The sequence below is a fragment of the Thamnophis sirtalis genome, unplaced genomic scaffold, assembly GCF_051295495.1.
Source record: "Thamnophis sirtalis isolate CommonGarterSnake01/CBP01778 unplaced genomic scaffold, rThaSir2_p1.2 scaffold_1, whole genome shotgun sequence".
NCBI classification, from domain to species: domain Eukaryota; kingdom Metazoa; phylum Chordata; class Lepidosauria; order Squamata; family Natricidae; genus Thamnophis; species Thamnophis sirtalis.
The window spans coordinates 96,778,786-96,794,254 of record NW_028261381.1 but is presented as its reverse complement, the minus strand read 5'-3'; the positions used below and the strand labels follow the sequence as shown (position 1 = coordinate 96,794,254).

The 15,469-nt window shown below is 34.0% G+C and overlaps 1 protein-coding gene across 3 annotated transcripts in view; it reads left to right on the top strand.

Annotated features, from left to right (window-relative positions):
• The window catches only part of LOC106540201 (uncharacterized), a 53,736-nt gene that overhangs the window by 27,964 nt on the left and 10,303 nt on the right, over positions 1 to 15,469 (top strand). For 2 of the 3 annotated variants that reach the window (XM_014055587.2, XM_087719488.1), the window contains exons 18-21: positions 1,287 to 1,396; positions 1,857 to 2,025; positions 2,822 to 2,926; positions 4,747 to 15,363. In XM_014055587.2, the coding sequence (XP_013911062.2) occupies positions 1,287 to 1,396; positions 1,857 to 2,025; positions 2,822 to 2,926; positions 4,747 to 15,363 (11,001 nt within the window). Of the gene's footprint in view, positions 1 to 580; positions 629 to 1,286; positions 1,397 to 1,856; positions 2,026 to 2,821; positions 2,927 to 4,746; positions 15,364 to 15,469 lie in introns of all 3 variants that reach the window. The other variant, XM_087719495.1, reaches the window with a different exon arrangement.

Here is a 15,469-nt window from a genome sequence, read left to right as displayed (position 1 = left end):
TACAGCTTGTACAAAGTTTGGGGGATATATATGTATGTGGATATATATATATATCCACATACATATATATCCCCCAAACAAATATATATATAGTGTCACAACCCCTGGTAAGCCCCAATTATGGGAGGAAGCTAACCGCTTCCATCATCAGTCAATCGGCTCATCACAAGAGTCCATCACGACAGAAACCCAATATTTTTACTGTTGCCTTTGTTATATTTGTGGGTTTTTTTATTTTTATTTATTTATTTATCAGCACAAATAAAAAAAAACCCACAAATATATATATATATGGAATAGATGCAGAGAAATGAAGAAGCAGTACTTTTATAATAAAAATAATCTTTGTGATGATAGGATCTGTAAAACTAAATCTGAAATATTTGTTGATTGTCTATTTAATTTGCATAAAACATCTGTGAAGCATACTTGCCTTTCTAAGCTTCATGTGAACAGATAGAATATTGTGTGTGTTTCTAATAATTCTGTTAACTTACTAAGTGCGCATGTGTAATACAAGACAGATTTCTCAAAGAAACATCAATGCATATTTGGATTGTAACAAAACATTTCAATACAGGTGACATTTGATGTAGAGGAAGAAGGGCAGCTATTGAGGGCTGTACAGGTGTGTCATGCCCATTGTTAAGTTACATCTTATTTTAGAAGTGATATTTTATATGTTGTCTAATTATCCACTTTTTTATGGATTTTGGATTTATGTGATCCTTTTTCTGTTTATTGCTGATGTTTGTGTGCAGTTTAACTTTGTGTAGTAGTGCTGTGAAGTTGGGTAGACTAACCAATTGGATAGCATACCCAGTTCTGTATGTCAGTGGAGCTTGCTTTGGTTTTAATTCCATAATTATTTCCTTGCTTAATTTTTGAAAAACACATATAAAAATCAGTGCAAGTAAAAGAAATGTATTCTGAAGTAACAATATTTAAAGATAAAGCCTTATGAGTATAATATAAATTTTAGAACTTTTTAAAATAAGGTTTGATTTTTATGATTCATAACTTGAAGCAAGCCGCTCCTTCACTGCATACACGAGCATGGTGTGTTTTATATGAACTCATCAGGGTCTCTTCAGTTTGATAGTCTCATAGTAAAATTACTTGGCGAACCCTTGCAAAAGAAATTTTGAATATACTAAAGTAATATAAGTATTTCTTTGGAAGTAGTTCATTAGCTATAATTACATAATTTTAACTTGTGTAATTTAAAATGAATTATGGTCTTAAATTCAGTGCAATTGATAGTCATGCAGATCATTTTTTTGCAGAATGAAAATGATCGTTTGCGGTCCCAACTTGCACAGCTTCGCAACCAGCAAACACGTGATACAGAAAAGCACCAACTTGTTCTTTCTAACTTGAATGAGCAACTTAAAGGGTAAAATAAAACATTGCACAATTTGATTGCTGTCTACCTATTAGACTTTTAAAAATTTTCTATCTGCATATAATGATTAAAAAAAACAAACTCTCTTATCTCAGGTTATTGCTATAGATATTGGTTTCTGATATTTAGAAATGCTTGAGTCTTCTATAAATAGTCAGAAAGCATGATCTCTACTGGTAATCTCATCCCCTACCACCTCATCATTTGGACATTGTCATCCCCCTAAAGGCATCTAGAATTAGTCTGTCCTTTCCTCAAATCTGTTTTACATGGTTATGAGATCAGAATTGAAAACTGACCTAGGAAAAAAGTATAAAAGAAGGTTCTATTCTACATTACATTAGGTGTTGCGCGCTCTGTTTGATATATGTGTGTATAAATAATGCTTGCTGTATTATTGGTAATACAGTAAATTATTGGTAAAGCTAGAACTAAAATTATTTTGTGACAGATTAAATGAAAGAAATAGTCTATTTGAAACTTTGCTGGCAGAGAAGGAGCAAAAGCTTTCAAGTGCAGTGGAAAGATTGGAACAAATAGAAGATATAAGAAAATCACTTCAGGAAAAAGAACTTCTGAATAAAGAATTAAGCGAAAGACTTTTGCAAAATGAACAGAAGGTAAGTTGGACTGAGCCAGATAGATCGTACACTTCTCCAAGCCCCAAGAAATCTTTAAAATCACCTGCATGTCAAAGTGAGTAGTCTTTGTTTAAAGATTTCTTGTTCAGTGATAATTTGGAGTTATAATAACGTTGAATGAGAGGGACTTCTTACCAGGCCACATAATTGTAACTGTTGCAGCATCCGTGCAGTGAGATAATCACCATTTGCAATCTTCACTACTAGCTTCTGACAAGTAGAGTTAATGGGGGATATCGGTAGAAGGTCACAAATGGTGATCATGTTACCATGGGATGTTGCGGCTGTGCAAGATTCACTTAACATCAATTGGGATTGCTGTTGTAAGTTTATGCAGTCATATGATGATGCCCTTTGTGACCACGTTGCTTAGCGGCAGAACTCCCAGTCCCAATTACCATCAGTACGTGACTGTACTTTCATTGTCATACAATAGAGTAATAGCTATGAACAGTAGATAGTTAAAACAGACGTTCATTTGCTTGTAGCCGAAATGAAGAGTATTTATTTTAACTTTATAATGATTTAATTGTAGCTTTCTGTAAATATATTAGCTCGGGAAAATTTAATCATTTTACTTCTTTTTAATGTCAATTATTATTTAGTTGTAGTTGTATTTTGCTTCTTTTAAAGAAAAGTATGTTTTGCAAGATTATTATATATTAATTATCATTATTAAATTACATGCACCGTACATTGCTAATAATGAAATAATTTATTTGGTTTAATTATAATTAATTATATCAAATTAAAAACTATATTTTTTTGAACTTAGCTGGAAGATGTTTTGAAGAAATGCAGTTCTTACGGAGTAGAATGTTCAGAACAGAAAATTGTTATCAATGAATTAACAGAGAAAGTGTCTGTCTTTAAAGAAAAGGTAAAAAACTAAAGCATTGTCCTTTATGTAAAAATATTGTTTATGTATATTCAAGTCTATATATACATGTTAAAAACCATTTCTTAGCAATAGCAATAGCAATAGCAGTTAGACTTATATACCGCTTCATAGGGCTTTCAGCCCTCTCTAAGCGGTTTACAGAGTCAGCATATCGCCCCCACAGTCTGGGTCCTCATTTCACTCACCTCGGAAGGATGGAAGGCTGAGTCAACCTTGAGCCGGTGAGATTTGAACCGCTGAACTGCAGATAACAGTCAGCTGAAGTGGCCTGCAGTACTGCACCCTAACCACTGCGCCACCTTGGCTCTTAACTAGTTAGTTAGCTAGTTTAGTTAGTTTATTGTCGTTGCACCTTGTACAATGAAATTAAATGCTATCTTCAGTGTACGTTATACATAAAATAAAAACCTACATCCTTCACATTCTATACAACTATATCTATATAACTAAAGATACAGTTGATGAAGGAATCATGATTACTTCCTTAATCCAGGAAATTTTAACTGTATTTTTCTTAACTCCCTGTCTCATGCTAAACATGAGCCAGCAATGTGATTCAGCTGCCAAAAAAGCCAATGCAGTCTTAGGCTGTATCAACAGAGGGAAAAGATTATGTGAAGTGTTATTATCACTTTATAACACCTTGATAAGACCACACTTGAAATACTGCATCCAGGTTTGGAAGCTTATCAAGAAAGATCCAACCAGGAATTAAGGACACATTTCTTGAGAGTGAGAACAATTAATCAGTGGAATGGCTTTCCTCCAGAGGTTGTGGGTACTCTATCAATGGAGGATTTTAAGAAGAGATTGAATCATTCCAGTTGTCTGGAATGGTATAGAGCAGAGGTGTCAAAATCAATTTCATTGAGGGCCGCATCAGCATTATGGTTGCCCTCAAAAGGCCAGTAACTGGGTCACCATGACTAGGTGGGTGGGGCTGGGTGAGTATGGCCAGCTCATACCACTCACTGGGTGCAGCTCACTCAGGATGGCTGACTCGGGATGAAACAAGTTGTACCAGCTAACTCAATATGGGATAGTTTGGTGCTCCACAAGCTCCTTGCCTCTCCAAACTGCTGCTAGCCAAGAACATTCATGTGCTTGGATTTGTTTTCTCCTTTGGTTGCTGGCTGGGGTGGGCTGAGGTGATGGGAGCCAATCCCTTGCAGATCTGGACCAGATCTAAACAACAGTCAGTGTCGACTGGCAACTACGCGGAGGAGAGCCTTCTCGGTAGTAGCTCCGACCCTTTGGAACGATCTCCCCGTGGAGATTCGTACCCTCACCACCCTCCAGACCTTCCGCACAGCCCTTAAAATCTGGCTATCCCGTCAGGCTTGGGGTTAAAGAATGTAACTCACCCCCACCCGAATGGTATGAATGTTGTGTTCTATTTTTAATTATGTATTGCTCTTATGTGTTATTGTTAGTATCCCCCTCCCCATGAGTTGTAAGCCGCCCTGAGTCCCCCCAGGGAAAAGGGCGGCCTATAAATAAATTTTCAAATACTCAAAATACTCAAACTTGCAGGCTGGATGTGGCCCACAAGCCTTGAGTTTGACATATCTGGTATAGAGTTTCTGGCTTGAGCAGGGGGTTGAACTAGAAGACCTCCAAGGTCCCTTCCAACTTGTTATTCTGTATTTTTAGTTGCCTGAAATAATTGTAAAACTACATTGCGATCAGAAAGAGAAGAGACTCAAGGGAAAAGGTGTTACTCTTATATTGGTTGGGTTACACTACATGTCTTGGCCAACAATGAAGTAAATACTTAAATTTATCATTTTTGTTTCCAGACTGCAAAACAAGATGCAGACATGCAGTTGATACAGCAGGACCTGGAACAGACAAACGAAGAACTTGACAGACTGAACACAAGTCATTTAGAAGAAAGATCTCAACTTATTCAAGATCTGCAGAGACGGGAAAGAGAAATTGACAACCTCAGGGAAATGTTGATTGAAAAAGACAAAGAAATTTCTGATCTTTCTTTGAATATGTCTGAGTATTCTGAACAAATCAGATGCAAAGAAGATGAAATACGGGAGATGGAAAGAACACTGTCCAAGGCGGAAAAGGAAGTCCAATTGTTGAAAGATGTACAAACAACTGATATGAAAGATGCAAGCATAAAATTTTCAGAACTTAATGAGAAGTTAAGAACAATAGAATCAGAGCTGGCAATAGTAAAAGTTGAAAATGAAGCTAAAACCAAAGAAAATCTGGATCTTACTAAGCAAGTAAAAGAAGCAAGTAAATCAATTAAAGAACTCCATTCTGAAATGAAGAATCGTGATATAGCATACAGTAATAAGCTTTTGGAGTGTGAGTCACAAATTAAATTGCTTAAAGAACAAATAAGTAAATCAACTGAAAAAGTGCAAGAAACAGAGATAAAATGTAAAGAGGAAATAGAGCAACTTAGAATCCAGCTTGATGAACATATCTCTGCAAAGGAGAAATTAAACAATTTGTTGCAAGAGAAAGAAAACAAAGAACAAAGTTTTGTAAATGAATTGAAATCGGTAAAAGAATTATATAATCAACTAACAGTGGAAAGTGCTAAAAAAGATGAAGAATTGTCAACTGTATCCAGACAGCTTGCTGAACATACTGAACATCTAGAAATTGCTAAGAAGTCAGTACAAGAAAAAACAGAAGTCATAATTTCATTAAAAGACAAACTTAAAGTTATAGAACAGCAAAATGAGGAAGAAAAACTGAAATTTCTTGGTGAACTGGATAACAAAGCAATGGAGTGGAAAAAAATAAAAGATGAACTACAAGCGAAACATGAAATAATAAATAAGCTAGAAATGGAAAAACAAGCTAACATCCTGAGTAGTAAGCAATTAGTACTTGCAGTTGAACAGAAAGAAAAAGATTTAGCAAGTCAGATTAAAGTGACTGAAGATCTTAGAAATGAGAAGCATGTTATGGAGAAAGAAAAGCAACAGCTGATCAATGAGAATGAGAGTTTGTCCAAATTATTGGATGTAAAAGAATGTGAATTGTTGAAGGGTGCTCAGTGTATAGAAAAAATGGAAAGTAAAATAACTGGTAGTGACAAGGAACATGAACAATTGATTTCAGAGATTAATCAGGATAGAAAAAAATTAAGAAATAAAGTTAAAGAACTCTCCATTTTTGTGAAAGAAAAAGAAGATTTGATTACGGAGAAAGAGAAGAAGTGTGAAATGTTGGATGAACAGCTCTCAGAAAAAAACGAGTTGACAAAACAATTGCATCAAGAAATACTATCATTGAATACTCACTTGAAGGTTGCTAAAGACAGAGAATTGGAAAAAGAAGAAATGTTAAGGAAGGGAGAATCAGAATATAGTAAAATGGTCCAAAAGCTTAGTTGTGAGGAAGAAAAAATACTGTCATTGCAAAAACATGTTCAAGACTTAGAAATGGATCTTAATGAAAAATCAAAATCTCTAGAAGAGAAAGATAGACAGTACGAAAATTTATTAAAACAAATAAAAGAAAAGCAAGCTGATATGGTAGCACTGGAGAGAGAATTAGAAAAGCTTCAAGGTATTGGTCAGCAATTATCACATCAGGTTGAAGAAAAAAATGCTGCTTTATTATCTCAGGGGCTAGAGCTGCAAGAACTTCACAGGCAAATTGTTAAAAAAACTGAAGAATATGCAGCATTGAGTGATAAATTAGCATTATTAGCCAAAGAAGTAGATATTTTGAAATGTGAAAAGGAGAATGCTTTTGCCTTATGTAGTACTAAGTCAGGTGAATGTGAAACTCTTCAGCATCAGTTATTAAAACATCAGAGTGAAACAGTATCCATGAAGCATGAAGCTCATATATTGAAATTAGAAAATGAAAAATTCAAAAGAAATATTGAAACAATTCATTCGGCATTAGTTAAAAAATGTGGAGGAATAGCTCTTTTAAATGAACAGAATGATTATAATATTTTAGCCTTTGTAGATTATATTGATAGTTTACTAACTGAAATAGAAACATTAAAAAGTAATTTTTATGCTAAAGAATCTCTCCTTTCCCAGAGAGAAGCTTTGATTCAGCAGATAAAAGAAAATAAAGATTTGGAAGAAAAACAGTATTTGCAGACAATTTCAAATTTGCAGAATAAAGTCCAGACTTTAGATTGTGAAAGTGACAAATTTAAGCTTGAAATACAAGAAAAGAATGAAAATTTGCAGAAACAAGCTCAGGACTTAAAATTGTTTAAAGATAAATCTGAAGAGTCTGAGTTACTTAGATTTCAACTGTCTGAGAATATGAAAATAATTTCTGACCTCCATTGTCAGCTGAATAATATGACAGAAAAAATAGAAGAATTCAATAAACTAATTACAGAAAAGGATACACTTTTAAAACAAAAGGAGGAGGAATATGTTAATTTACAAGCACATAACACTGAAACTTCCTGTGTGCAGCAGAAAACTATAGAATCATTTATGAGCGAAGCAGCACAGTTAAAAGCAAGTATTCTTGAAAAGGAACTGTTGATAAATAATATTTCTTCGCTTAATAATACCTTGAATGCTGAACTTCAGGAGAAAAAGAATGAATATGAGACTCTGAAGAAGCAAGCTACTAATGTTGAAGAGTTAAACTTGAGTCTCAAAAAGGAAGTGCTTGTTCAGGAGAAATTAATAAATGACATTAGTCAGATACTGTCAGAGAAACAGGGCTCTGCTTTGGATAATGCTAATCTTGTGAAACAAGTAAGAGAAGAATTAAAAATAAATGAAGAAAAAAATCAATTAATTTCACAACTTCATGATCAAATTAATAAACTAACACAACAAATTCAAAAATTACAATACGAAGGCCAAGAAAAAGATAATGCTTTCTTATCTTTGCAGGACAAATTTGCTGCTCAGTGTGAGCAAAGAAGTGAACTCAGTGCTGTTTTGAGTGAAAAAGAACAACTTATTGACAGTTTGCATAATTCTTTAAAGGAGAAAGATGTTGATGTGCAACTAGCAGAGAGTAATGTTCAGGCTCTTAATAATGAGGTAGAACTCCTTAGAGAAGAACTAGAAAAAAGTGCTGTGTCACTAAAGAAACTTTTGGAAGAAAAAGGTGAAAGCATTGCAACTAGCCATAAGAAAATTAATTCTTTGTCAATTGAATTGGAATCTGCAAAATTAGAACACCGGAAAGCATTGGAACAAGGTGACCAGTGGAAGCAAAAATGTGAACAGAGAGAAATGGATCTACAAGTTGTACAGGAGAAGCACACTGAGCAGATAAAGCATATTGAATACTTAAATTCTGAACTTAACATCATAAGTTCTAAAACCACTCAAGAATGTCATAATTATATACTTTCCATAGAAAAACTGCAACAACAGGTAGATTCTTTAACAAACGATAAAGCTATTTTACAAGACAACTTTATTAAGTTGAGTGAAGAAAATAAAGAACTGGTTAAATGCCAGAACCAATTACAGCAGAAATCAAGCGAAGTAGAGGAACTTCACAAAAAAATAGAAATCAGTCAGAATGAGTCACAAATACACTTACATGCCATCTCTACGCAATTGGAAAAAGAGAGAGAACAGTTACTGATGCAGGTTAGTGTAAAGAATCAAGAGCTCTCTGAATTAAAACTGAAAATTGAAAAGTTAGAACAAAATCTCCTTGGGTTAGAAAATAGACGGGTGGTAGAACTTGATAGGGCAACTCAGCAAATCAAGATTAGTCTTGAGGAAGTAAGCAGCTTGAAAGATAATATGAAATCAAAAGATACTGAAATTCAGTCTTTGCAGGAAGAACACGAGATTATTAACAAACAGTTATTCAAATGCCTATTTTCATTATTAAGCAGTAGGCACTTCAGTAACAATGATAATGAAGCTGGTCAGCAACCAACTGAAACTAAGGCTGTGTTAGAAAAAATCTTTATTCTAATACAGAATATTTGTAGTAAAGAAGCTGAAGCAATAGAATTGCAGCAGACATTTTTAGAGAAAGAGAAAGAAATAAGTCACTTGAATGATCAGTTGAAAAACATGCAATCTCTCTGGGAAGAAAACATGATTGAACAGAAGAATGAATTTCAAAATATAAGAGATGCTCAGCAATCTGAGATTGAACTCTTATCAAATAGATTAAGTACTGCTGAAGAAGCTTTAGGTAAGGAACTGTCTGTTCGTGAAGAAAATGAGTTTGCGTTAACAGAAATGAAGAAGCAGAACATTTTTTTCCAGGGAAAGATAGAAAAACTAGAAGAAGAACTTCAAGACAATTGTAAAACCCTAAACAACAAATGTGAAAAAGTTGAAAAACTTTTAGAAGACCTTGAATGCAAAAATCAGATGATAGAAAACTTAAGTTCAGAAACTACTCAGCAGAAAGATTTAATTGCTACTCTAGGCCAGCAATTAAAAGAAAAAGATTGCTCGGTTACTCAGTTAATGGAAACCATGTCAAAGGAAATGGTTACATTTTCAGAAGAAAAAAATGAACTATCTCTCAAATTGCAACAACTGCAAGGCATGCAGAATAGTATGGCAGAAGAAGCAAGTGTATTATTGCAGCAGATAGAAGAATACAAGAAAAATCTTGAACTCAATCAAATTGTGTTGACCAACAAAGAAGCTACAATTAAAGATTTGTTGAATGAGAAAGAACAGATAAATGCTGCTTTTGAAAAATTAAGTCAGGAAAAGGAAACTCTGAAAAAGAAGCTTCAGGCAGCTTTGATAATAAGGAAGGATTTAACTCAGAAAATTAAGAAATTTGAAAAGAGTGACCAGGAATATTCAGAAAGAGAATATAATAAAACACAGCATTTATTGGAGCAAATTGATGAATTGACACAGCAGTCTAAAAATCTTGATTTTCAACTTAATGATTTGAACGAACAGGTATTAGAAAAAGATACCAGAATAGATGATATGAACAAAATGTTATCTTCTAAAACAACTTCTTTGGAGATGCTACAGAAGGAGGTTATAAGATTGAAGGAAGCCATTGCTGAACAAAAAAGCATTTCTGATCAAAATTTAATATGTCTAAATGAGAAAGATTCTTTGCTTGTAGAAATGCAGTCTTTGCTATCTGAAAAAGAGAAAACTTATGCTGAGAAATACTCTCAGCTTTTCTTAACCATAGAAAATCTCAAAATTGAAGCATTAAAGAGAGAAGAAACATGCAAGGAAATGAACAGATCAGAAGCTGGTGTAAACACCGAAGAACTTTTCCCTAGTGAAATTAATCAGCTGGAGAAAGAGAAGGAACTTTTACATAAGAAAATGCAGGTACTACTTGCAGCCCGTAAAGAAAGTACTAAAACAATTCAGAAACAAAAAGAGGAGTATGCCAAATTACTAGCAAATTTTGATGAACTAACAAAAAGCTTTGTGTGCATAAAGGAAGACTATAAAGCCCTCCAGATAATTAATCAAAGAAAGTGTGAAGGATTTGAATCTACTATGTCACCATTACACTCTGTGTATGAAGATTTAGAAAATGCTACAACTCTACATGATGGTGAAAGTGCTAAACAAAAAACACTTGAATCAGAAGAGATGGAGAAGAAAAGTCCTGTTATGGTAGAAAAACCAGAAAGCTTAAGCAAGGTGGCAATAAAAGAGGACGAGAACTATCACAGTCTTATGAAAGAAAAAGAAACATTTGAGAAAGAATTAAGACAGAAGTCACATGAACTTGATAGGAAGGAACATGAAATTATGAAACTGAAGTTCAGTGTTGAACAGTTGGAACAACAGTATAAGCAAGACAATGACAGTATGGTGAATCAGAGAGGAGATCTTCGACAACAATTGGAAACTTACAAAGATGAATTGACAGATGTTAGCGTTATTATTGAAAAAATAAATGAAACAGCTGTTTCCCATAAAATAGGTGATGGAAATGATCTGGAACAAATTGAAAAGTTGAAGCTTGCTGTTCAACAAGCCAACATACAAATTTCAGAAAAGAATAAAGAAATAAAAAAATTAAGTGATTATCTTAATGATTTCACAGGCAAAATTGACCATGGAAAGGAAACAATGAAAGAAATTTGCGAAGTACAACAAAATTTATTGAAAAATCAAGAAGAAGCAAAACATTTTAAATTAGTGTTTGAAGATTTGAGACAAAAAATAGAGGAGTTCACAAGCAACACAGAAAAATCAAATGAACAATTATTCAGCATGAAAGCGGAGTTAAGAGATGTCCTTGAAGAAAATCAAAAACTATTGATAGAATTAAACGTGCTTCGTGAAAAGGGTTTACCGGTTTCTAATGTAAATGAAAATATGGCACATGAAAAAAGCAGCAAGAATTCTGAAACTGCATGGTTGCATTTTGATCATGTGCAGCAAAATAGTGTTCAGAATACAGACATCCCTAATCCATTGGTGGATGTTTCTTATGTAGAAAAAGATTCACTAGATTTTACTCGCACAACAGGAATGACATCAGAAAGACTAAACAGTCAAGATCATCCGCCTTTAGAAATAGCCATGGGACAAAATGTAAATGTAGAGAACTGTCAACTCCAGCAACAGAAGTGTGAAGAAAAAATTAGGGACCATCTCCAAAGAAAGCTCCAAGCCGCTTTAATATCACGGAAGGAAGCTCGGAAAGAAAACAAAGTTCTGAAAGACCAAATTGAGGCACTCATGTCGGAAAACAAGGAACTAGTTAATAAGACTGATGCCCTTGAACTTCTAGTGTCTGAGTTGAGCAGAGACCAACAAGATTTCAATGAAATTTTGTGTAAAAAGGAGGTTCTTGCAACAGAAAATGCTAGTTTATTAAATGAAAATGAAAATTTAACTGCTGCGTGTGAAAGTTTGAAGTCAACAATGGAAACTATAGCCCAGGAGAAAGAAGCCTTTTCTTTTCAATTAAATTCCTTAAAGGATTCTCAGACAGTTGAATTGACAGGTTGGAAAGCTAAACATAATGAATTAAAGGAAGAGTATGAATCATTACTTCAGGCCTATGAAAATGTTAGTAGTAAAATAGCAGAAATGAGGCAGGTTATTGATGTGACTAGAAAAGAAAAACAGGAAGCTCTTCATAAAATAAGTTTGAAAGAGTCTGATAAACAAGAACTTCAAAAGTTGCTTCAAGAAGCAAGGGATGAAAATGCCATTGTGAAAGATCAGCTAGAACAACTGGTTGAATCAAAAAGCAAGGAAATGACTGAACTATATACTAAAGCCGAAGAGCAGGCTTCTAAGCATGAATTAAGTTTGGAAGAACATAAAAAAATGATTGATGAATCTGCTCTTCAAAACAATAAGCTAATAGAAGAAAACGAACATTTAAAAGTAGTCTGTGAGACATTAAAACTAGATCTAGAAAAAAATCAGGAAGAAAACGTATCTCTTTGGGAGGATTTTAATCTAATAAAATCTGCTCTGAAAAATCTCCAAATCCAATTGGGATTGAGGATATTTGATGTATCGTCTGAGATGAGTGAAAGAGACTCCTTATCAAAATATATTCATTTGTTAACTGAAGAGATCTTAGGGAAAAAAAAGGAAAGTATGCATATTTTAAAACAAGAAAACAAAATTATATCAGAAAGATTAAAAGATGACCAAGATACAGACAATTTATTTAAGTTAGAAAATTATTCTAAAAGCTTTAATCAAGAAATAGTAAGCCTGGGTGAAAAAATTAAAATATTAGAAGATGACAAATCTCTGTTACAAGAAGAATTAGAAAATGTTCAAGAAATATCTTATAAAGTAAAAAATGAAAAAGAATATTTGGAGACCGAGTTGCTCAATCACATTAAAAAACTGGATCAAATGACAGACAGATTGAATTCAAAGGAATTACAAATAAATTTACTCACACAGCAATTAGAAGATATAGAATCAGAGAAATCTAGTACAATTAGAGAAAAAGAAGAGCAGCAGCAAGTTATCAGAATATTTGAAGAAAAAATAAAATCTGCGCAGAGGGACACTAATGGGACAAAGAACAAAACAAAGGAATTACAAGAGCTGTTGAAGGAAAAACAACAAGAAATTAACCAATTGCAAACGGATTCTATTAAATACCAGCTAATAATTTTAGATTTGGAAAAGTCACTGAAATGGTCACAAACAAGAAATGAAAAAACAGAGAAAGATTTAAGCAACGTAGAAGAAAAACTTACTAAATCAAACGAAGAGTTGCAGAGTCTAGCTGAAAAATTCTCTTCACAGAAGACCTTGTTGGATGAAGCTAAGGCTGAAATTGAGAAACTAGCCATTGAAAACCTAAACAGTAAAAAAGAGCTTAAGAAGAAAGAGAATCAGATATTAGTTCAGAAAAGACAATATGAACATGGCCTTCAGCAGCTAAAAACAACTTGCCCAGAGGAATGGTCAAACTTGGAAGAAAAATTCCATATTCTTCAGCAAGAGAAAGAGAAAATCCTTGGTGAACATCATATGCAGAGAGAAGCTGACATTAGGGACTCTCAGAATAAGAATCTTCAAAATGAGTTGAATGATGACCTAGCGAGATTGGCAGCTTTTTCCTACTCTCTTCCAAGAGACATGAACAGAGTCATTGAGAATAAACAGCAAGCAGGGACCAGTGATAGATTAATAACATCCTTACAAGAAGAAACAGAAGTAAAAATGTCTCAAATTCAAGAATCAGAACTGTCAGAAGAAACCAAGAGTGTAATGCAGGCTTCCGTGGATTCACACAATTTTAATGAGCTTTCTCAAATAAAGGCAGAGAATATCACTTTGTGGAATAAACTGCATATGTTGACAACTGCTCTGGCATCAAAAGAAGATGCTTTGCATGCATTAATTAAAGAAAACAGATCCCTTAACCACCTTATAAAAAACAACACTGTTGAAAAAGAGATGGAAGCACTGAAGAAAAATTTGACAAGAAAAGAACAGGAAACACAACAGCTTCTGTTAGAAAAACGTGAAATCAGAGCTGAGTTAGAAAAGCAGTTGGCCATTTCTGATCAAATGAAGAAAATGTTGAATAAGAAAGACACGGAAATTTCTGTTCTCATTTCATCAAAAGACACTGACACTTCTGGCTATCTCACACAGATACAAACACTGCACCCACAGCAAATTTCGGAATATGAGCAGCAGATAAAATGTCTACAGATAGCCAAAGAGCAGTCGGATGAAACTTGTAAAAAGATGCAATATATATTTAAAAATGTACAGAAGAAAGCATCTCAAGACAGGGCTGAGATTGCCAGTGAAATAGATACTTTAAAGAAGGCAATGTCATCACTTCAGAATGACAGAGATTCCCTTCTTTCTAAGCACAAATATCTAGAGTGTGAATACAGAGATGCTTTATCTGAGAAAGAAAGGTTAATAACTGACAATGCTAATGAGACTAGGACATTGAAACAAGAAATAAGGAAGCTCTTGAATCAGATTGATGATCTTCATTCTGAAAACGCAATGCTCACTGCACAACTCTTAAAGTACAGGGAAGATCTGAATCAAGTGTTGTCACTAAAAGATAACCAATTGAAAGAATTACTTACAGAAAAATTAGACTACATTAAGAGTCTTCACCAGGAAAAATTTGAACTTCTGAAAAAAATGAAAGAACTCCAACAATCCATGAAAGTACAGGAGGAGATAATTGAATCTCTAAAAATGGAAAATGGAAAATTAACATCAAAAGTGTGTGACTTGGAGATTCTGATTGCTTCCATAAATAAAATGCATTTGGAAGGAAATAGGCTTGAGCAGAAAAAAGAACCTCATATTGATTCTGGGCCTGAAGAAAATTTAGAGCGATTACCTGCACTCCAGGAATTGGTTGTAAAAGAGAAAATAGATAGAAACAGTGATGCTAGATTACTGGACAATGAAGCCATTGGATTACCACAAAGGTTGTTAGAAATCCAACTGCAGAATAAAGAGCTAAGATCTGAACTTGAATCTTTTGGAAAAACTATGACAGCTCTGCAGCGTGATAGAGAAAGATTAATGGACGATTTCAAGGTTTTTCAAAGCAAATCTAATTCTGAACTTGCATATGAAAAAAATCAAGTTGATAAATATGAAGCTGAACTCAAAGATTTTAAATCAAATATTCTTGGTGTGATAGAAAAATATGCCTTTTTAAGTCAGACGCTGTTAAAAACTGAAGGCAACTTCACCCTTCATCAGCTGACTGATGAAATTGAAAACCTGTGCAAGAGATTGAAAACACAAAATCTTGAAATTAGTAGACTTTCCTCTGAGTGTGAGACTTATGTTCAACAGATGAATGCCTTTTCTAAGGCTATGGCCAGCCTTCAGGATGATCGAGATAGACATTTGCAGGAACTTTCCAAACTGAGAGTAGCTCATGAAGCTAAACAGGGCACAAACCCAGTTTCTATACCGTATGACTGCAACAGTGAGATTAGTTCACTTAAACATAATGTGAAGAGTCTTCAAGTGGATAGGGACAGACTGGTAAGTTGATGCCTTACAATATTATACAAAATAGAGGCTAAGGCTGCAATAATATGCTCACCCAGGAGTAGGTAACATTGAACACAGTGGGACTTTAGAGAAGATG